The sequence below is a fragment of the Branchiostoma belcheri genome, unplaced genomic scaffold, assembly GCF_001625305.1.
Source record: "Branchiostoma belcheri isolate BF01 breed outbred unplaced genomic scaffold, Haploidv18h27 scaffold32, whole genome shotgun sequence".
In the NCBI taxonomy this organism is placed as follows: Eukaryota; Metazoa; Chordata; class Leptocardii; order Amphioxiformes; family Branchiostomatidae; genus Branchiostoma; species Branchiostoma belcheri.
The window spans coordinates 1,438,424-1,461,871 of record NW_017803932.1 but is presented as its reverse complement, the minus strand read 5'-3'; the positions used below and the strand labels follow the sequence as shown (position 1 = coordinate 1,461,871).

At 43.1% G+C, this 23,448-nt stretch overlaps 3 protein-coding genes across 3 annotated transcripts in view; 1 reads left to right on the top strand and 2 right to left on the bottom strand.

Annotated features, from left to right (window-relative positions):
* Positions 1-213, bottom strand: part of LOC109474884 (2-oxoisovalerate dehydrogenase subunit alpha, mitochondrial-like) — a 3,702-nt gene extending 3,489 nt beyond the window's left edge. Inside the window, exon 1 of the mRNA XM_019775352.1 lies at positions 81-213. Coding sequence (XP_019630911.1) covers positions 81-191 — 111 coding nt within the window. The 5' untranslated portion in view covers positions 192-213. The remainder of the gene's footprint in view (positions 1-80) is intronic.
* A 1,590-nt stretch (positions 214-1,803) lies between these two features.
* Positions 1,804-13,720, bottom strand: LOC109475011 (guanylate-binding protein 1-like). The gene is given in 16 exon segments (XM_019775540.1): positions 1,804-1,919; positions 2,189-2,306; positions 2,422-2,517; positions 2,880-2,935; positions 2,938-3,039; positions 3,154-3,507; positions 3,719-3,870; positions 4,031-4,101; positions 4,340-4,494; positions 4,748-5,000; positions 5,205-5,376; positions 5,633-5,753; positions 5,901-6,031; positions 6,321-6,614; positions 7,300-7,398; positions 13,673-13,720. Coding segments are annotated over 14 exon segments (2,100 nt in total). The 5' UTR covers positions 6,593-6,614; positions 7,300-7,398; positions 13,673-13,720; the 3' UTR covers positions 1,804-1,872.
* Positions 10,364-19,065, top strand: LOC109474792. The gene is made up of 11 exons (XM_019775152.1): positions 10,364-10,496; positions 11,126-11,551; positions 11,704-11,757; positions 12,103-12,229; positions 13,134-13,141; positions 15,058-15,453; positions 15,744-15,797; positions 17,008-17,415; positions 17,729-17,773; positions 18,275-18,412; positions 18,593-19,065. The coding sequence occupies exons 1-11, from the start codon at positions 10,424-10,426 to the stop codon at positions 18,601-18,603; spliced, it is 1,740 nt and encodes a 579-aa protein (XP_019630711.1). The 5' UTR covers positions 10,364-10,423; the 3' UTR covers positions 18,604-19,065.
* The last annotated feature ends 4,383 nt before the right edge of the window (positions 19,066-23,448 follow it).

The following is a 23,448-nucleotide window of genomic DNA, read 5'->3' as shown; positions in this document are numbered from 1 at the left end:
CACACAGACTGACAGACACACACATAGACATAACAGAATGGTTTTCTATAAGGTCAAGTACAATAGTGACAACAACCTACCTTGTTTGCGTATCTGTAAGGTGCTTGTATAACTGACAAAGAAGATGGCTTTATGGCTCTGGTTGTTAACGATTTTCCGACAGCCCATATCACTCTACTTGCACCAACCATGTTTCTTTCTGAGCATTGTCGGGTTCACCTTTGCCCTACTAACAAGTTCAACAGGAGGACAACGGGATAAACCATTTGTCCGCCCGGAGAAGGGGCGCTGCAATATATAATGAGGTCACTGGCATGTAATCCAACAGGAACTTGGTCAAAACGAAGGTTTCTCCTATTCTGTTGACTTGCATGTATCTTCAAAGCAACGATGTAAAATCATTTCCTCTTTATTTTCGCATAATATGTACACTAAAATAACTTGTTCGAACAGAAAAAGACTTTTACTCATTCATGTTTTAACTTGACACGCTCCACTAATTGATTACGTACAGTACACTGCGAGGATATAGTGTGTCACTACTATACTGAATGAAGGATAACAAGGTACAGTACGTTATTGTAAGGAAAACACAAAGTACAGTAGCATAGTAAGAAGCCTTTATTATTATCATTATACTACATGTACTATGAATCAAGTCACAGTTAAATAATTCATGCATCTAACGATATCAAATAGACATATAGAATTGCTGAGTTTATCACAGTTGACGAAATAGAATTCATCATTGGTTGCACAAGAAAAAACTGTTTAGATCTGTATTGTACGAGAAGGTGAACGATGTAGGCAAATATTTGATAAATTCTCATGCCTTATGCGGAATATTAAAACACTGAAAATGACCAGGAGAGTAGACAAAAATTTTTAAGATAATGCCACATACATGTAACTACTTGAGTACGTCTTTTTGGCGAGCATAATAAACTAGCTTAGAAACTTTCTAGCGATTCCACAGGAATTTGCACTATTTGCATGCATTCGTGCGTGGTTAATGTAATGGAGATAAATGGTTCCTCAGACCAAGATTGATCTACACTTGATGGCAAATACCACCCTAACAACAATAACAAATACAGCATTAGGCTACACATTATCAGGTTTCCCTGGTATGTTACGTCTGTACCACTATGCTCAATAAACAGATCGCTTAATATAGACATAAATATAAAACAGCACAAAGAAACCGCAATACCATACGTATGTTTCTACATAAGTTCAGTTCAGTTCAGTTCATCCTTCAATCAGGTGACACGATGTACTGCCTCCACAAGTTCCTGTCGCGCATGACAGAGGACAGTTCAGCACCGCCCAGCCCCTATGTCCCCCTCTATTACCTTCTTCAGAGTTAAAGAAGGGCGACCGCGTCTCCGCTTTTCTGTTGGTGACCAGAGAAGTACCAACCCTGCCATTTCGTCGTGTCGCATGACATGGCCAGCCAGCGACAGCCTACGGTTGCGGATGACTGTTGTAATCCGAGGCATATTTCCATAAAGTTGGTTGTTGGTCACATGACTCCTCCATGAAATGTTAAGGGCTGCACGAAGCAGGCGGGTGTAGTTCCCATCCAGAAGTTTACACAAGGATGCTGTCAGAGACCACGAGTCAGCTCCGTAGAGCAGGATTGACTCAACGCAGGTTTTAAAGACTTTTAGCTTGGTAGAGTTGGCTATTGGGGATTTCCACACTTTTGTTAGGGCATTAGAAGCCCCCCAAGCTTGCCCAATCCTACATTTCACATCATGGACTGTGTTACCATAACTGCCAAGGTATTTAAAGTACATAAACACCACATAAACTAAACTCCAATTGTCGCCATGACAATAGTTTTATTGCCTGCGTTGTTACGAGTATCTACATGATGGCGCAGCCACCTTTACGATGACGCCGGGGAGGCGGGGCTGGGGAGAGGAGAGAGTCTGATGTTACTGCTGCATGTTTCTGATAGTACAGGCTCGTGAGGGTCATGAAATTAGGGGACGAAATAACAACACAAAAACGTTCAATGATCGTGTCTGAGTGAGTGAGTGAGTGAGTGAGTGAGTGAGTGAGTGAGTGAGTGAGTGAAGCTCCTCGTTTTAGAAGAAAGATGTGTGCATCAAGAGGAAGAAACACATATGTTTTGTCATGTAGGTTTTGTTGTTTGCACGCACCCATGAACAATACTAACGTGGTGGCCGATTGAGCCTGTCGTTAAGTTCCCGCAGTTGCCTGTTCATATCATCCTGCTGTCTCTGCATCCGGGACTTCAACTGTTGCACCTCCCTGTCATGTCTCTCCTGCAACTCCTTGGACAGAAAGACGAACAAAAGTTACTTTGGTAATACAGGGCAGATGACATACAATCATACATACCATATACATGTAGACAGCTAAAGTACATAAATCGGAGATATTATTTACCCTGGTTAGTTTTGCCATCTCGTCCATCTGTGCATTTCTGAAATCCTCGAACTTCTGTTCTTCTCCCCAACGCCGCACCTCTCCTTCCATTTTCACCTGAAATGGAGGAACATTCATGCAGTTGGCTAAATTTGTAGTGCTGCTCAGGCAGTAATGTTCTTATAGTTCTGTAGCCATCTTAATTAAAACATGACTGGGTGATTGTGTGAAACCCATATATAATCAGCACAAAGGTCCAGTTTAGAAGCATTCTATGGGGGCTTGGATTGATACATGAGGCATCAAGAAATGTATTTTGGAGCAGAATTTCCACATCAAATCTTCATACAAAAATTGAAGAATGATCCGCGGCTGACGCAATGCACGAAAGATATTAACAACATATCAAAATATAGTCGATCTTTATTTGACATAAGATTTGCCTTATCATGCAAGGGACAGTCCCTTTCTTGGCCCACCTTTGCCATCTGCCACTTGTGAAGTTGGTTCATCTTCTCCAGAGTCTCCTTGTGAGCCGCTGCATGTCCTGCTGCTGGTTGTACAGACGTCTGGCCTCTCGGTTCTTCCTCTCAGCTTCCAGCTCTGCTTGGTGAGCCCTCTGCTGCTCCAACAGCAGCTATAGAAGGAACAAAATTATACTCAGCATTCCTTTGTCCTCAATGCCAACATGGTACATGTAGTAGTTTGTCTCCGTAGACAATATCTGAGAAATATCTTCACAGGTAACTCACCTTTCTTGGTATCCTCTCATTTTCTTAATGTTGGCCCGGAGAGAGTCCAAGTTCTTGGTCATCTCTTGCAGGACTGCCCACTTCTCGGGCCCTCGCGCCCACCGGTCGTACTGCTGTGGGATCCTCTGCAACTCAGCCAAGACGCCCCTAAAGTCGTACCCTGGAGGCGGAGACTCGATTTTCTTCTGGACTGGCTCAAACAACATGTTGAAGATGTCCGTACAGTGGGCCCGGGATCTGCAGCGATTGTCCTGCAGGATTCCGTACAGTTCTCCACCGACCACCACCATGCCCTGTCCCCGGCGGGTCACAAGCTCATCGTCCACGTACTCAATCGTTCGTTCTTCCCTGTGAACTAGAAACGGCACAAAGAATACAGTCATTTGATTAAAGGCAACAGTCTTCAACACCAAACGACATTATGGCGCAGTAACCCAAGGAGAGGAACCGATATGTAATGGTCTCAACTATAGAGATAGCTGATGGATAGCAAAGTCTACAATGATGCAGCATAAGATCTTGATGATACTACAATGGCGCTATTTTGCACATTACAATCTACTCACCAAGTCGATCCTGCATTTCCCGAACTACTGCTTCGCTCTCCTCACCCTGGTCACCAGAACCGATGCCCAAATGTCCTATCTTATCCAGTAGCGAGGATGTGACTTTGTTGAATGCCTTGTTGTGTATTACCATCAGTGACAAGGCCTCTTCGCTGGAACAAGGTATAAGATTTCATCAAAAGTGACTCCTAGATTAAGCAAGGTGTTATACATTTCTTCTGACAGATAACCTGTCAATAGCAAAGGCAGTCTGCTATACAACATGGAAACCTTGAGGATGATTCAACAAAAAACGAAAATACAGATCATTACCTTTCATTTTCAATGTCTTCATCCAGTACAATTGGTACGGATTCATCTTGAGAAGCAGCGGCGATTCCAGCCTAGAACACACAAAACGTGTTGCGAAAATGGTTCAATTATTGCAATGTAGTTGAATATGCTTGAGACGATGTAGAAACCGTAGAAAATCATAATACTTATTGATATGTAGTATACCTGTACACATGGATAAAATAAATTTAATGCAATATCCGTCAGTCATTTTTCATAAAGACAGAGACATTGACACAATTTTCTGACATGGGTTGTTTTTATGACATAACGTAAAAAATCCCGTACCGACATCTCTTCTCTGTACTCCTGGATAGCTTCTTGGATGGCGCTACTGCGCATGAGCTGGATGGTGTTCTTCCAGGTGTTGTCCAGGGCGGGAATGGCCTGCGGGTCGTTGACCGCCTCCACTTACTGCTTCACCATCAGGCTCAGAGCAACGCCTTCCGGGGGAAACCGTACGCTGAATGTTAGGATTTTTATGTTTACCGAAAGAAAGCATATTGTTTTTTTTTTCTCTGTCAATGACTATTTATACAGCATAGGGAACAAATTTTAGGGGTGTTCTGACAATCAGTTTCCTTCTGTTTGTCACTTACAACTTCAATGGGATAATAGGGAAATACATATGTACATCGCTGTATTTTGTTATTTCGTCTATTCCTGTGTATTTCGCTCTTTAGTCGAACCGCTCACCGTTGACAGTCGAGCCCCGGTAGTATCCCCTCTTGGGCCGGGACTTCTGCAGCAGGAGGCCGATGAGAGTCTCCACGCCCTTGTTAAACTCTGGGTTCAGCTCGTCGGTGTGGTCTGCGATGTTGATCATGATTTGTTTATTCTCGGAAGGACGCTCCAGGGTGAAGCACTCCACAGATGGGAAGGACGTGAGGATGGCGCGCCCTACCATGTCGCTAGGTGTCTCTTCGAAGTCATCACCTCGTGCGAGAACCTGAGAATTAGAGACAAGACACGTGACGTTAGGACATGCAACTGTCATGTGCGTCTTCCTAACTATGATATACATGTGCTTGTGCTAAATGTCTTTTAAAATGAGGGGCCGCAGTGTTATAAACTTATGTCAGTACGGGAGAACTTGATTGACTAAATAGTCACATACAGGGGCGATCAGCAGAGGGTACTTCCCCGCCCTTACCCGAGTCTTGAGGTACTGTGTGGGGCTGATTTCCCGCCCGTTCTCGTCCGTGCTCATCAGTGACACATCCCGCAGGAGCCACAGGAAGTCAGGGAAGAACTCACGCAGGTCGGACATCTGCGTCTTCTGGCCTTTCTTCACGGTCACGCCTTTAGCCAACTTGATGAAACATCTGATACACGATAAAGTAAAACTCAGCCAGCAAAACAACAAATTCTACATCTGGTCGGAAATGTATGGAATGTGAGAAAAGCAGGTTATAAGCAGAGCCACCTGTATCGCACGAGAGCACGCGTTGAAAGTGATTATCATATAGCCAGGTGACGTTGACCAATCAGAAACCATATTTTTAAATTGATTATTATGGCGTAAGTTCATTGGCCAGCTAGTTAGTGTGTGGTTATTCGAAAAGTAAGTTCTCTGCTCACTGCATCTTCTCCAGGTCGCCCTTGTACGGCACGTTGAGGGAGTTGTAGACGAGGAGAGAAGACATCAGGATGGTCAACACCAAAATACTGGCGTCCCGGTCTGCGCTTCCCCCTGATGCGTCTGGAATAAAGGAGAGACGCACATGCAATTCGTCAGAAAAAGAAGGGAAAGAAAGGCGCCAAGATTTTTCATGTGAGCCCCAAGATACTTTAGTATATGCATAAAGCGACTTTTAGCGTCTATTGATAGCAATGCACCTATACCCACCTATCCCCTCCGTGTCCAGCAGCAGGATAGTGAAGTCCGCGCCCTTCAGCACCTTGGTGCCCATCCAGATGCCGAACGTCTGCGGGTCCCAGCGGTGCCCCAGCTCAAAGGCGTCTGCCGAGCCTAGCAACCTACAAAATCACGTAGCACTAAATCATTACTGTTTAGCACTTAGCACTAGGCTGGGCTTTGTTAGGGGGGGGGGGTACTATGTGCTGTGTTCTGATTGCATACAAACATGGGCGATACGCCACCGTGTTCTTGTTGAGAATGAATGGGCCATGAAAACATAACCTTCTTGGCGAAGATGATAAGCAAACGCCACCCTCACTCCCCGTAAAGAGACACCTTGCAGTTGAAGTCTAGAAGGGGATTTCCGCCCCTCTTGTATATGCATGTGAATATTAGACGCTGACCTACCTAGATAGAACATAGCTTTTCCCCGTTCGACACGGCCCACATATCGATAGCGCGCTGACGGGGCCATTTATTCCCTCCAACAGCTCCAGAGCCTCCGGTACCACACCCAGGGTTGTACGGCGTGCGCCGCGGACTTTCTCCACTGTCCCTCTAGAGGAGTTGTACTTCAGGTCGTTTGGTAAAATGAGCGGGATGGAGGGAGTCTTGGGGACTCTTCGAGTCTTGAACTTCAAATTCTGTACAGTGAAGTTGCCATGGAGCCTGGACTGCATTTTGGCGGGGAGACTTGTCGCTCTAAAGGATACAAAACAACGTGTTCTACTTGTGCTTACAGTTTGCGGGCTACTACCTAAGAAAATGAGCCCGTAAAGTATAACCGTACATACTATTAGTTCGAAATCTACAATGAAGGAAGGCGGCTAGAGAGAAATGTGGAGGGTTCAGTAAATGACGTTTCCATTCTGTTTAGGCTACGTATTCAAGTTACACGGCACAAAGCGGGTACACCGTATTAATAACAATGAAAAAGAGGAAGCGAAACTTGGATGATTCATTACGTGTACATACATAGTGAGCCATGACAACGGCGCACCTGTGTCATTGGGCTTTTCTATGCACCCACCATGTAGTTTACCCCGCTATGCCTCGATATGTGGCAAACCTACTTAGACCATATACTTTGAAAATATACATGTACGTGAAACACTCGGTTATCGTCGCATCTATTATGCATGGTGACAACAATCCCACAGGACATTTCATCAGGAGCCAGCTACGGCGCCAATGACTTATGTACATTCGACAATGCTTTCACTTTTACTTTCAACGAGGCTGGCAGAAATATCTAAGACATGCCGTCACTACCAAATCACAGCATCAATCTCAATAGATTTGTAGCTAGTAACTACTAATAAAACAACTAAGGGTCTTTCAAGATGTTAACTAGTCTGTCGGATCTATATATTTACAATAACCTTGCCTGCTGGATTTGATGGACTTTGCTCCGGTCTCTGATAGGCTGGGTGTAGATATCCTTTTTCCTCTGTGCCGTTTTCCTTTACTTCCCACGCCAGAGGTCCTGAAGTACCAAAATTGTAGCCAGTCAAAAGAAGTGGCTAAGAGCGTACGCTCTTGCTGTGGCGCGTGCAGACGTCGACCGAGCTCGATTGTGACTGAAACACTGGATAACACTGCTGTATTTACTTCCCCTTTTCGAGTGGGGATTTCCAAGGTCACATAAATAGCGCCTCTTGGCGTGTTTTTGGTGAAGTGAAACTACTCGGGTTTCCATATGTTGATTTTAGTTAAAGTTGACTCTGAGATATACTGACACAATATACACATTGCAACTGCTGTCAAATGTCCCCCAATACGAATTACACGCCATGAATATCTCACATACTGCAGTACGTAGTTGTGATTTTTAGAGTCCTCGTTGCCGCGCGACTAGCGATCGCTAGGAGACGCCTCTGAATGTCAAACTAGTCTGGGGAAATTTCTTCGCACGGTGGAAATTCCCACCTAGCGTGGTCGAGAATATTCCCACATACATGATACTCAAGTTCAGCTCTACTAGACGATAAAGCACCATATGGACTATCTCACAAATAATATTGAATGAGTCAACTTGATACACCAAGAAAAAGACCTTACTTTCTTTACAAAAGGACGTCTGTGTTTTATAGAAAGAAAGTTTCTTGCAAATTCATGCCCGAGGGCTAATTGCAAGAACATAATAACAACAGTGAACAGTAGAATGATAATAAGTGATGCTAATGCTACTGCTACTCTCCGAAGGTCTGCGATACAAACTACTCACCTCGGGAGTAGGCGGCAAATTTTACAGTCTTACAAAATCAATGTATTCTAACCCACAAACATGCATCAAAACCTCCTCTGGTCTAACTCCACCCTTCGTCACGGACAAAGGTGTGAAGCAGGGCTGTAGGACGTCATCTACAATATAATCTTTGTGTTTTATGTAGCTGCACGCGGGTACAGAACGTGTGACGTAATCGTGTCGCTTTTCTCCCTGCTCGGGCGTATACGTTCCACAGATCACGCGTCGTCTGCTGCCTTGAATCGACATGTTTTGACAGAATCATGGAATGGCCAAGTAATATGATATAGCAACTTTGTAATTGGTAAAAAGTAACGCTGCGTTATTTTGACCTATGCGCTAGTCAGGGGAATGGCCTGGGTAAGAGGGGAATGACCTTAGGGGGAACTTACATGACATCATCTTACCTTGTATAGTGCCATACGGGTCAGTGGATGCAAGACCTTCGTTTATTTCTAGATCAAAGATTTCCACAATATGAAGGTTTCCACCCTTTCTCAGTGGACTCTGTATGTGGCATCATTGTATTATTTGGTACCAGGTGAGTTCAACGTTCCTAATTACTAGGAAAGAAATGCGTGCATCGTTACGTATCATTATCATATGCCTACAGAATACCAGTTTTCAGGGCATGTTTGGACATATGCCATGGAAGGGCAACCTGTGGGATTTTAAGGTGGATGTGAGTGTGAGCATGTGTGTGTGCATGCACCACTCTATAGCGATGTGTATTTATTAGTCAAAGACATCGAAAAAAGTCTGAAAATGTGTCAACGTCCCACACGTTAAGCGATATGTTGATACGAGTATTTTCTGAGTTTGCATAAAGGTGACGTAATAGGGGTTTTTCTTTTGCAACGGGACACTCCATGGCAGTCATTTAAAATCGTACTCCACTTGTTTGGCTCGGGTTACAATTAAGTAAGAGAGGAGGATGCATATTGCTCATATATATTCTACAGTTATAGGACGTCAAGATATAGCTTTAGTTTACACTCGCTAGTGACCTTTTAAAAGAATTGAGTCCCTGTTCACATAATTATGTTTGAACAAGAGCCAATTGTTTGTTTCTCAGCCAGTCAGACATGACTTGGCACGGTAGACTGCGCATCACGTGATGGGTGCTAGGAAAGTCCCGGATTATCTGCTGACTCCATATTTCTGTTACCGAACTGGGGGAAACCAATGACGTGAGAGACAAACAATATGAGAGAGTCATGTCCATACCATACAATAATAGACTAAGATTTTACTCACAAATAATTGTCATCATCCGAGAAAAGGACTGCTGCCTTGAATAGTCATTTTTGACAGAATGGCTAAGTACTATGATAAAGCAACTTTGTATATTCAGAACCCAACTGTATGGTAGACCGCACGAGTTTAAACGAGTTAAAACGCTGCCTTATTATTTTGACCTATGAACTACTTAGTCTGGGGAATGATCTGAGTAAAGGGGAATGACCTTAAGGGGGAACGTACATGAGATCATATTACCTTGTATAGTGCCCAGCCCCCCGTTTACGTACATGTGTATCCTCAGATCAAAGATGACCACAATATGAAGATTTCTAGCCTTTCTCAGTGGTTCTACCAGAGTCTGTTCAACGTTCCTAAACTATGCCACTGCAGGGCAAAAACGTTTGGGGGTCTATGATCTAATTAAGACATGTAATTATTGAAAAATATTGTGCCAGGAATGCCAGCAGGACAAGGGCTAATTACTAGTTGAGAAAATGCATGTAGCGTCTATAGCGTCACATGTCATGTACTCGTACATATAGACTACCAGTATTTCAGGGCATATCTAGTGGACATATACCGAGGAAGGGCAACCTGTCGGATTTTAAGGTGGGTGTGAGTGTGTGCATGTGTGCGTTCGAGGATATATCACTCTGTTGTGTCTCTGTTGTGATGGTCTAAAAACGATGTAAATGGCCAGGAGAGTTATCTGGCCGGCCACAGAGGGTCCAGTTTACCTGCCAGAGTGCCGAAGGCGTGAGTCGTCATCGGAAGGTATCATGGATCCGGAAAAACAGAAACATTGTCCTTGGCTTTCCCCTCCATCCAAGCTATTTTCCTCGTCCCTCCCCCCGGTAAATATAGTACAGTCCCTAAGGTGGGGCATGCAGGAAATGACTCGCGTGCACTGTTGCATGTGTCTTACGTCATGTACGAGTAACGTGTTGAAGCGTCACTTTACAAACAATATCACGACATAGGCTGGACGCTGGCAAACGGTCGGGCTGCATTTCGTCCCAAAATGGCACTTTCTTTCGCTTCTCACTGGATGTGTACAGTTCTGGTTTGTTTAGCAGTTGGCTATTCGACAGCAGGTGAGACCGTTTCCTGACTCAATCTTAGAGGAGTTTTACAAAAAATTTTAAAAGATATTCTTAGTGGAGGGCGTGTTGGAAAGAATCAGCATTTTGAAGATAGCATATTAAAATGCGGGATTGTGTTTTAATTTCTAGGTTGATGTGATAGGCAGCAAAGGGCAGGACGAAATGGTAATTATTCTCAACACGTACGAAGTTTGTGAAATGCTTTAGCAGTCCAGGATTGCGTGAACGTGACTTAGCAGAATTTTTGTGGTTTTGTGAATCGCCATTCAAAACACCTGGTGTAAGGGAACGCATGCTGTAACATTACTACAACGCAAATCTCATGAAAGGGGTAGGTGTATGCACTGATTTCATCACGAAATTTACCAAGTCACGGTGTCTTTGATGGGGGGTGGGGAGTAGTATAGCGACGACAGTTTGGGTATCATTGTGGCGCGTGGAGTGTGGCGGAGTGTGGTGGATGAATGTGGCGGAATCTGGGTATGGTTATATGAAAGACTTTACAGAGGTCATTGCGGTGGGTGGTATCAAAACGTATCAGAATACTCATGGTCATTTCATAGCTATGTAGGGGCAAAATCATCACGTACCTAACCGTTGATTCCTTTCTTTTTTCCTAGCTGCAGTTAACGTTACTGCCTCGGATAGAATTCCTACACCAGGTGCCCGACGAGACAATCGGTTGCAATTTATTAATGCAGAGGTAGAGGTATGCGAGGGCGAGAACGCTTCCTTCATCCTCCACATGGCCATTCCTGCTAACCTCACCGCAGATCAGGTGTACGAAAGAACAGTCTGGTCCCCTGATAAAATTAACTTCTGTCATATCTCTGGAAACACTTCAGCATGCTACGGCAAAGACTTTTTCGTCCAGCGCGCCACCATATCGGATACCTGGTTTCCGGTACAGCCGGGAGAACGCACAAAACACGGTCAGCTCAAGTTTCAGCTAAACAACGTCAGTCTGGCCGACGCAGGTCGCTATGGACCGGAGCTGAAAACCGACTTCTACCTCAACAGCGTTAACGTTATACTTACTGTGAAAGGTATGACTGTTTCATGTCATGCATAGTTATAGTCCATAGTTATAGTTCTTACTAATAGCTTTCCCCTGGTAAAGCTATCTGTCTTAAATGTTTCCAATTCCATAGTGTAATATTAAATGTAAACACATACACAGCGTCTGTTTTTCCCTCAGATGCGTCAGCGTGTCAGCAGAAACCACAGGACGGGGACACTGGAGAAAAAACAGGTAAATGCTAAATGCAACTGTGACTGTTTCTTATCGACTCAACATACATCTATAGGAATTTTCACATGAGTAAAGATGAATATTGAAATAATCCATTGCTCAGTAACTCTAGCCTAACAAGGTTAGATTTCAGGCTAAGGTAACTCTGGACATCAATGATCTCTGTTATGTCTTAATCGCTGATTATATTAACTTATGTTAACATAAGTTAACATAACCAGCTAAACTCTCTCCTCCTCGCGCAAACCACAATGCACACCGTTCCACCATACATCTACATCGCATGCTTACCGGAGAAAATAAAATAAGTTTGATGACTTTTGCAAATGTATCTTATCATCTCAGACCCTGAAACCTATTGGAGAAGGGGATTCGAAGGGGGATTTGGAGCGGGCTTTGGGGCTTGCCTCGGTTTGGTGATCATGGGAGGCTTGGCTGCAGCTATCTGGCGTTACCGAACAAAGGACGAGAAGTGAGTCTTGAACTTGGTAGAATCTTTTTCCATTATTACAATGCAATACTGACAAATTTCCCCAATTATATCTCTCTGTAACAGTTAGGTTTCAGGTAGATCACTGTGCATCTCTATGCCACGACTTTGTCCTGCCAATTTATTCTCTTGCAAAGTGATGGTCGTCATTCTAACGGCTACTGTTTTATTTTCTTGCAGGCCACCAGTTGGACCAGTTTGACGTTATTAGTTGCTTCCAGTGTAGATACTAGGATAGATTGAGACATATATTTATACTAAGATATATACAATTCAGGGAGCAATATACTTGACATAGGTAAGGGTAGTTTATATAACATGCTGAGTGCTTTGATTAAATACCTCCTCAAAGGTATGATGCCATTCTTAAGCTAAGGAAATTGATTGGATGAAAGGTTAACTGATTGTCGATTCTATACTGGTATTGTAGTATTTTCGATGAATGTTACCAAGCAATAAAACAGAGCTGTAATGTTGACTATTTTCATCAATACTGTATCACAATACTGCATTAAGTCCTGGTCAAAAAATTGTACCGTCTAAACGAGTGCGTAATACGTGTAAGACTGGGGAAATCAATGTACACCTTTCTATTATGCATCTATAACTATCCATAGTTCGGAAGCTCAAATGTTACACAGCCATAATGTACGTTCGTCAGAACCCGGAAGTAAGTTCTGTTTGTATATGTAGTTTAAATTCCCCTCGCTGAGTCATGCTGTCAGCTGATTGGTCAGACCTCCAGCTTGACCTCCAGCTGAACCGACTAGGACTGATCGATAGAACAGGTGTCTTGATGCATGGTTGTTTTTTTTCTTTTGTACGAAACAAAATAAAATGAATGCTTTGCTAATATTGCAGTCCTCCTTTTTGTTTAAATCCACAGCCAGAGAAGTATGCAACACCCACGGACCCTATTCTAGAATAGGTTCTCCCATTTAAAGTAATACGCTTTTGGATTGAGTGTCAAAAGGCCATGTATCATGCGACAGCTGATCTTCAGTGTTTGTGGGCATTTAGAATTTCCTATTTTTTTATATTCCAACATAAAATCACAAGACGTGGTTTTGGCACACTCAAGTTTTTCCAACTTATACTAATGGCACTACCAACACGGGGGACAATACAATGCAATACAATACTCGCTCATTTTCACCTGAGCGAAGTGAGAAAAGTAGAGCAAAGTGTCTTTCCCAAGGGCACAAGATCGGTGGCATATCAGGACTCGAACTCGCGGCCTCTTGGTTCCACGCCACACGACCCCACTTTCCCAATTATTATTAGTATTTCACATCCCTAGTTTCAAACTAACACCTCGACATACCTGTCTTTTCAAAAGACTGCGATGCGGAAGCGCATCACCTACATCAATCTTAGTTAAATACATGTATACCCTAGCAATATTTAATTAAGAATCACACATACCCAGGCAGACGTCCCCGCACTGGCCCGCAGTAAGGATGAAACGTTCGCTGGTGCAAAGTTCCCGGCCCCACAGTCCTTCGTCTAATGGTGTCTTCCGATGCTGGTTTCAAAACTAAGAACCACGTTAGCAAACATTTTGCGAGGGTTTGATGCATTCAGAAAGCATCGTCAAAATGTTGGCTGTGTTCACTCCAAAATGTGTCGAGAAATGATAACTTCACCTCTCTGCTAGCGAAACTAAGTATGACTTCTCAGAAGGGGAACGAAACTATCGTGAAAGTGAAAGTACACGGCCGGCTTCGTCACCTGGTACATGTATATTATATTGCAAGTCAGAGCATCACAGACATAAGCAACCAGAGGTATAATATTACATCACTTAGGAGAGGACAGAAAGAGTTGAACAGTTAAAAGCGAAGCCTTTATCACCTCTGTATGCCTGGACATGGAAGTACAGACAGCGGACTGAGAGTTTTTACTTTGAGTGGAGAGTTAGTCATCGTGCATTTTTATAGACCGGTTTCGATGACGTCATAAAATGATGTCATGAAAACAGAGGTTAGGGCTATTTCAGACATGTTGGGGCATACACAGAAGTTGTTTTTTTAGAGGGAGGGGAATTCTACATATTTGATTATTCCTTAAAATCCCCGCAAAATATTCGGGATAGGTGTTGTTGTAAATTTGGCTGTTTGCAGAAAGAACGATACAATCCATACTGTTTCTTTATTCTTACCGTCAATAATCTCAAAATGAATGGTTGAATAAAAAAACACATCGTCAGGACTATTTTTAGGATCGATGATGAAACTAAAAGGAAAATTACGGAACCTGTGGTATTGTTATCCACAGTTCTTTCAAGTGTGTATGAGAGGACGGAAAGGTTATGTAATGAAGTTTGAAATCTTTTGATGACAAAACGTCACAAATGGTCAGACCCTTGTGATACAACGATAGGACCTGACCGAAACCAGACGTCGCCATTTTCTAACGCGCTGTGCTGTACGTCTCGCTCCTCGTCCCTTCTCTGCTGATTTAGGTATACAAAACACCGGTTTCCAGAGAGATCACCGTACTCTTAACACTGGTGGCCACGTAACGTATCATGATGGTGGTGTCACATCTCCTGTCAACGGTCGCCATTTTGACAACCATGGCGACAGGTCCATGCACGGTCACGGTGGCCCATACGGCAACGGGCGAAGGTGAGTTCTTATACATAAGGTTATACAAATGTATTTGATATCCATTTCTCAACAGCTTGATTTGTCCTAACAAATGAAGATTCTTGGCGTATACACACATAACGGTTATTATCTCCAGTCCTAGTGTGTAGTCGTTTCCAATGTTACTACAGGGTTTTATTGTTTGTTTTTTTCCCACAGACGAGGCGGTCACCATCATCCAAGTCAGAGTGGGGAAAGACAAAGCCGTCCCTCCTGGTGGCTCGGCCGTTCTCCCGTGCAACTACTCCGTCCCTTCGGACGATGTCCAGCCGCTGGTCAGCTGGTGGAAGGACCGGGGGCCTGTACTGACCAGGCGGATCGTGTACGAATATCGGGCGGGACGGTTAAGTAAGGGGTACGGCGGATGGGCCGGGAGGACAGCGCTGGTGGGACAGGCGTCGCTGGAAATCCTCAACATCACTACAGACGACGAGGGGAAATATGAGTGTGAAGTTAGAGTGCCTCTGGTATACGGGGCTGCCAGGGGGTACATCCTGCTCTCTGTACTAAACGGAGAACATGGAGAACAGAACCGCGTACCACACAGTCCGTTGGGTAATTGTCTTAACATTTTGTTCATTCGGTTACAAAGTGTAGCAAGTCCACTCTGGCACATAGTTGTAGCAATCTTTGGGGTTTTACATTTACATATACTATTATCAAATGTCTGTGAGTATGAATTTTGAAATACGAAATTGTAGAGTATGTATCATACTAAGAAATGCATTTATTCAGAGAATAATCAAATTGGACTAATCATATAGTATAGGCGTATCCCACACAAGAATATATTTCAAATCTAAACCGAAAATTAATTTGTATTTAAAGTTATTGTCCTCCTACAGGCCGTACAGCGATGATAGTCGTCGGAGTACTGGTGTCCTGTCTCCTGCTGACTGGTCTGACAGTGACCGCTGTCATTCTCCGTTGCAATAAGAAGCTTGAAGAAGCGACAGAGCAGCGGCCAGATAGGGGGACAAGTCGTCCTTCCGGAGAAAGAATTTGATTAGTCGTAGGCACCGTTTAAAGCTGATCCTTATAGTTTGCAGGAGTAAACGAGTATTTTTTTTGCAACTGTATGAGTAAATCGGTCGCCTGCATTCATCGTAACTTAGTTCCTGGGTGCAATTTACTCATTGTTGCACGGTGGCGTTACTGCACGGTAATTTCCGCAATGTAATGGTATTCCCCAATAATACATGTAGTAGTACTTCTCGTATTACTAGCCTGTAACAAAGAACACCATGGACTGTTTGCTGTCCGCTGCCATTTACTGTCTTTTCCTATCCGGTAAGTTACCAATGATGTGTAGTATTGACGTACGTTGATATCAAGTACAATATGCGACTAAAATCAATTCCTTAGAATAACGAGGAAGTGTCAGTTGTAACCTGGAAGCTATACATAGCTATATAGTTTGTGAACGTATTACTCATTGGGATTTCCCCTTGAGGACACGCGTCGGTACTGTAGGAAGACTTATTTCAGTCGCTTTATTCATATCATATAGATTGGACAATGAAGATATGTCTTTTTGTAAACGTCTTCTCATATAGATGTATAGATGTGTTTTCGCCAGGCAATGGAGTCAGGACAATGTTATTTTCGTGCTTTTTGCCGATACTTTACAATTAAGACATGGTCTGTTACAGTCGATTTATGTTGGAGCCGATGGCTGATAATCATATTTTGACAAAAGGCATTATACTAATATCATATAACATTGTCTTATTTAAAGCTAAATAGGACACAGGTTGACGTAGCGTATGAATTATAAAAAGAGGAACTGCAAGTAACTTTGTTGCAACAATGGATGGATATTTATCTTATCATTATTTATGAGTATCATAAATATTCTCTTAAGTGGAAATTTCATCATAAGTTTGACTTCGATCCGGCCTTTTGTAGTTTTCTTTGCCCTTGTTCTTGTTTGTCATCAGGATTGGGCAGGCACAGCAGATTCGTTGTTTATCCTTTGCATACTTTCAAAAGGTCTTCTTTGGTTATCAGTAATCTGAATTGACGTTTGGCGCATTGTCGTTTGATAGTGTCATATTTGTATTATGGAGTTCCATCTCATGTGGTCAATAAAACATTTTACTTAAACAGCTGCATCGTCAGCCATGGATGGCGGATTGATACGTCTGAAACCGCAGCACAACGTCACGGCGAAAGAGGGGCAAAACGCGAACCTTACCTGGAAGTTCGGCGTTCCCGCCGAAATCGACGTCACGAACATGAACGACATGACGGTGTGGGCAGAGGACAGGACGTCCTACTGTGAGCTCATGTCGGAAAACGGAATATACCGCAAGTTTTGTTACGGAGATTTCGTCGGAAGGGCCGAAGTGGCGGTGACGTGGTTTCCTAAACGCGAAGACGGCAACAGAACAAGAAAGGGACAGCTGAAGCTTGTTCTGACGAATGTGACTCGCGATGACACGGGTTGGTACGAGGGAGAAATCAAACTTCACGGGCGGGACATCAGAAATGGCAAAATCTTCCTCCATGTAACAGGTCGGTTTATATCTGAAGAGTTTTAAAATGTGGACACATAGGGTGTTTTGATCCCGCCATAAGCATATTATCCATCATGCTGGGTGGTTTAACCAAGTAAATGTAAACTTGCATATGTAACTACGCTCTCTTAATTGTTGAATCATTCATAGGCCTAGGACTGTCTGTTACAGCTTGAACCAGTTAACATGCATATTGTGGATATGACCGTCACAGGTACATTCTTACGCAGCACCGTTGATTAGCCACGAGGAGAAAAGGTTATAAAATCTATATGGGAATTGTTAATATGTTTGCATGTGTCCCCTAACAGAGAACTGCCTCGTGCCCTCTACTGGGGTTTCTACTGTATCCCCAGGTCGGTGGTCTTCAAATTTGTTTGTATTTATGCTTTTGTGTGTGTATAACCGTTGTAAAATCGTTACGGAACTTTGTACAATGTACTTTTATTGTCTCAATCAAGTACTATCAAAAACAATTACCTTCTGGGCACTAACCTAACTGCTTACATGCTAAACTGTTATTTTACAATAAAGAATATGCCTTTCTTAGGTGGATTTCTAAGTAGGCCCCTGGCAATGTCGCGTACGAGTAGGAAATGCAAATTAAGCACGAAGCATTTTCACGGATCAAGTTGCATGGTGGGAGACGCGCGCGGGGCACTATGGGTAGCACACTGGACAAACAACATTATTACCATGACAACGAGCATGCTGTGAATTCGAATGGATACAAGTTTCGGTCCTGTCTGTGGTCATTGCAATGATACTGCCCTCTGTTCTACCCATACTGCCCCGCGTCTCCCAGCATGCGGATTGACTACACAGTTTCACTGATCGTTGTTTTGCTGTTGTCCCAGTGTCCACAGGTTGTCGCTGTGACGGTATCTCTACAGGCCTCGGAGCTGGTTTCGGTCTTGGCCTTCTGTCAGGAGCTGGTCTGGTCATTCTAACCACGAAACTGAAGGCGATGTACAATGCCTACCAAAACACAACGGGTAACCAGGCTGTCTTTACTTTCCAATTACCGCATCTGTTAATTGTCATGTACACATATAATGTTCATATTGTATCAAAATAAGGTACTAGTAATTATTACATGGTATGGATTTTTGAATAATAGCAAAAGCGTGTTTTGACTTCGAATTATAAAAAATTCATTTTTTCGTCATTTGCAGGTATCAGCTAGTGAAAAACGATAGCAGCATCAGTTGTTTGCGGTCACCGCTAGCGCTGCTAAACGTACATTCGTACCGAAACCTCTATCGAACGATATTTTATCCTTTTTTTTATTCAGAAAAACAGCTATTCTATCGTTGTGCAAGTATCTATGTAAGGAGGATATAATTCTTATGCCATAATTCTACTATACGTAACAAAATGATCTTAAGGAAAAAAGAAGATCAACATGTGCAATGTCGATCATAATAACATGAGATGAACTGATGCTACCGTTAAGCCGTCTTTCATTAGGAAGGGTTTGTATCGGCCGTTACAAGATCATCCGTATGAATAAGTTTTTAAGAGGCTTGTACAGGGGTTCTTAAATAATTAATCTTCTGCTAAAACTAAATTGGTCACTGATTTTCCTTAAGTAGGTGACATAGTCACCGTCGATATTAATCCTGTTGTTCGTCCACATTCTGTAATGTAGTGTACAAACAATTCTGCTGAGTAAATTGTTTTTAGTCCATCTCTATCATTTCGTCTTTTGGTTGTTTTTGCCATCATTCGTTTTATCCATTTGTATTTTAGATGATACTTTCACAAGATAGAAAGTAATTCGTATTCCTTTTGTTAATTACCTTTGGCAAGAAGGTTATGTTTTAGTAGCGTTTGTATGTGTGTGTGTGTGTGTATGTGTGTGGTTTAGCAAGATAACTCGAGAAGCAATGGATGGATTGAAATGAAACTTGGTAGGTGGGTAGGTTCTTCATGAGACCTAGCAATGATTAGATTTTGGGCCCCCTGGCGGCTTTCCTAGGTACTGCAGCTGAACTTCCGGTTTTGATATCTCGTGATCTGGACATGCTAGGGTCACGAATTTTAGTTGGCAGATAGCTCTTGGAGTAGGGAAGAAGTGACATGAGTTTGGGTCTCTTAGCGCCTTGTTCTGGAACTGCAGGAGCATTTGTTGAAAAAAATTTGAAGGACGATAACTCAAGAACCGGTTGACGTATTGTCGTGATTTTTGGTATGTAGGTAGTTGAAGTGATGCTTGACATAATCAGATGGCAATTATGCAAATCACGAGCTAATTTGCATAATTAATGAGGAAATTCTATAAATCTACTTTGTTCGATATTAGAACTATGAAACACTTGTGACATCAACTTGAGAACGAGAAAAGCATCTGAGGATATAGATTATGTAAATGAGGACCTAATTTGCATAATTAATGGCAAATTCTTATAATTCCATAGTTGTAACTGCTGCACCCCGAATTTCATACTTGCCACATTTGGAAGTTAAGTGAAGGAGAATCATGACCTCATTTGCATAATTTATGAGGAATTGCTATAATACTAATAGCCTTTTTGTCATGATAAGGCTGTCATTGGATGGAGAATATGATCAACTGATATAATCCATGCAAATGAGGCTCTTATTTACAAAATCAATGATTAAAATTGTATAATTCGTCACCCGCAAGGGTTACCATCATTTGGCAAAGGTATGAGATCGTGGAACTCTTGTTTGATTTGGTTCTCGTATTGATAAGTTTGACCGTTTTAGATTTCTAAAAAGTCCGGCATGACCTCATACCCTGCTAATTATAGTCTAATTTACTGTAGAAACTATGCCCTAATTTACATACTTCGTATATGTTGATAACATCAACCTGAAATATGTCTATCATCTACTACGAACATGTAATGGGCTTTTCTCATAATCATTATTCAAGTATGGCCATATTAGATGCCAAAAATCAAGAAAAAAATTGAGCTCTTAAGCTTGTCTTCCAAAGTTTCCAGCAACAAAGGCAAACCTATGTGACATGTTCACGAACAAGAAATATAAAAACTGGTTGTTCGGAAATTGAATAAAGGTCAACTACGTATATTTTGTGAAATAGTCCATTTTTATTTCGTGAACACTTTTGGAATACACGGAGTATAATTCCTAACAATAAATATTAACGTGGTGACTTCATATGGCCTTGAACGTGTGGAAAATAATTGTGAAAACATGCAATAAAAATTCACGGAACATAGTGCTAACCTGTAACAAAACGGCAGGACTCAAACTACCATTCCATAATAATATTTTGTTCAGTTTTCCCAGGTTATTATTTAGTAGCTACGGCACGCTGTCACAATATATGTAACACATCAAAGCTGTTTTTATTGAACCACCAGAAATTACTAGAATTACCACAATTATATTCTTCTTCCGTAATTCACATATGCAAATAGCATTACACGCAATCCTCTGTGTACAATGTATAACATCGGCAGCAGAGATATGTGTAACACTGACCGCGATTCTCACAGAATAGCTTTTTAACATGCTAAACACGATATATGATCTCCAAACGACCACAGCAACACAATCCTGGGAAATCTTCTCGAGTGTTTTCGTCCCCCGGTGGTATTCAGTTTGAGCGCGCAGTGTTGAACATCATCTAGAATATGTTGAGCTGCTGAGATTTGGCGAGATCGAGGCCTCTGGGCGTTCTAAGCGCTGAATCCCATCGGGGGGCAGGCGGAGCGGAGGGGCGCGGGCGAGGGAGGATGCTTCAGGTACCCACGTTTGACATTCACGCTCACAGGCTCGGGGAGGTATCTGAAATTTGGACACGAGTTCGACATGAGCATATCAAAGTTCGCGGACGGGCGTCCTGGTGGTCCGTGGCCGGTTGGAGGCTCCAACACAATCATCGGTGCACGTACCGTTTCACCGTCCCTGTTCTCCAGCAGCGCTGTTATTCCGCAGAGCATGATGAAGATCCCCCCGCCGATAAGAAGAGGTCCGGCCAGCCGAAATTGTGGCGGATAATTTTTCCCCCGGCCGAGGATGTATTCACTGTCGACATTATCGGAGTAGCCTACTTCTTGGAACAGGGCCTCTTGCATGCGGCGAATCCGATCGAAATCCTCCGCCGATTCCCGCCGATCATTCCGCGTGCTGTTGTACCTGTTCGTCATGGGAAACTCCACTTCTAGGAAGTCGTAACTAACCATGGACATCACCGTTCCAGCTCCGCACGCGAGCAGTCCCAACAGTATCCAAACAGTCGGCAGCGAACAGATCTTAACCGTGCCTTTGTGGATGATAACGGTCCTCAGACGTCTCTGTCGTCGCCGTCTGTCCCGTTCCCGTAACTCACGGAGCTTCCGCCGCCTTTCCCTGGCTAGACGCGTGCCTGCTAGAGCGCCACGGGCTGCGAACATCCTAGTACCCAACTGTTCTGCTACTGCGCGCGGCTCTCTCTGAATTCTGAAGACGCTACGTACTGCTAGCTATCGCGCGCGCGCTTAGAGATAATACTAGTTACAGCAACAGGAGAGAATTACATTCATTGATGCATGGCACGCTCCGCTGGAGAAGGCGGGGCTGACGAGGAGGTGGACACCCTCTAATTTGTGAATGATTGGCTCATCACTATCAGGGGACATAAAGGGATTAAGTCTGACACGTTAATACCACTCGACCTCTTTGGGCATGACAGGGATATAAATCAACCCAACCTTCCTGAAAAAAAAAATGACTCAGCACACATATATACATCCATATCACAAGATCTAAACATGAGCGAAGCCTGGTGCACTCCAGGTTAATACATCACCTGCCCTGTAGTCGGCTTGGAAAAGACCGATTCGAAACATGTACTAGAGGCGCTTTGACTACACGTAGCTAATAAAATTAATGGGAAGTAACCAAACCAAGCAGGCTATTAACGTAATGAGGTTATGAATAAATGTAAATTGCCTGGTCGTTCTCAAAATACAGGTTGTTACAATGATTGGCATCCCATCTTTTATATACAGGCCAATCAAGTCACATTTACCTGTCATTTTTCCAACCTTATGCATTGTACTTGTTACAAAGATGTATCATCTAGAATACAATCAGTTCTTATCGCCTGGGTCCTACGGGTAAGAAACTAATAGATACTGCTTAGGAGGCGTCAGCCAAAACGTGTATTCTTAATAATAGCTGAGCAAAGTAAGGTTTCTGCGGTTAGAATTTTAAGCATAAACCGCAGAATGGGTGCCCCGCCCCAGCAGCCTGTTCTGGAACTGCATGTTTGTTGAAAAAAAAATAGAAGTAGGATAACTCAAGAACTGTTTGACGGCAAGAACTGCATGCTACATTGTGACCGAGTATTCCCAGGCCATTCCAGTTCTGTCAAAATCAAAGGAAGGAAACGTACACTATGGCCACAGACCCCCTCAATTTCTTTAAGGGCATAGTGGAAAACTAAGAAAAGCCTTTACCAAAACAAGAAAGTATGCTCATATGGTTTGCATGCGTATAAATCAAACTGCGGCTGGAAACTATGACACTGCAGGTTGCGAAGAACCGCCAGGGGCAAAACTTCAATCATTTCTTCTCAGTTGCGTTGGAGGCGCCGCTCGGGCGTAATGGGGGGAAAACTGGTCGTTACGGCATTCCTCTAGAGTGTCATTATCTACCGGGGCATATACTTACAACACACATCGGCACTGAATCAAACGGTTCAACTAGATTTTTCAACGTGCTTCGCACTTGTTTGTTTGTCAGATTTACCACCAGATGAGAAGTTCTGAACTTCTGTACATGTATACGTAGACACGTTAAATTTGCCAAGCTCATTTTTCAGCATATGTCGTCATAGCACGTCAAATGATGGCTCAGTTAATTAGAGCAAGTCGTTATCTGGCGAGCTGGAATGTTATAATTGCCTTACTTTTGAGAGACGTCGGCCATTTGGGGAAAAAGACTCCTCTGGGCTGTTCTATTCATTTTCTAGCGGGGAAACGTTTGTAGATTAGAAAAGCTGAACGACGTACTGAAGAAAATGATATGCGTAGGCCGCTGAGGGTCCCCG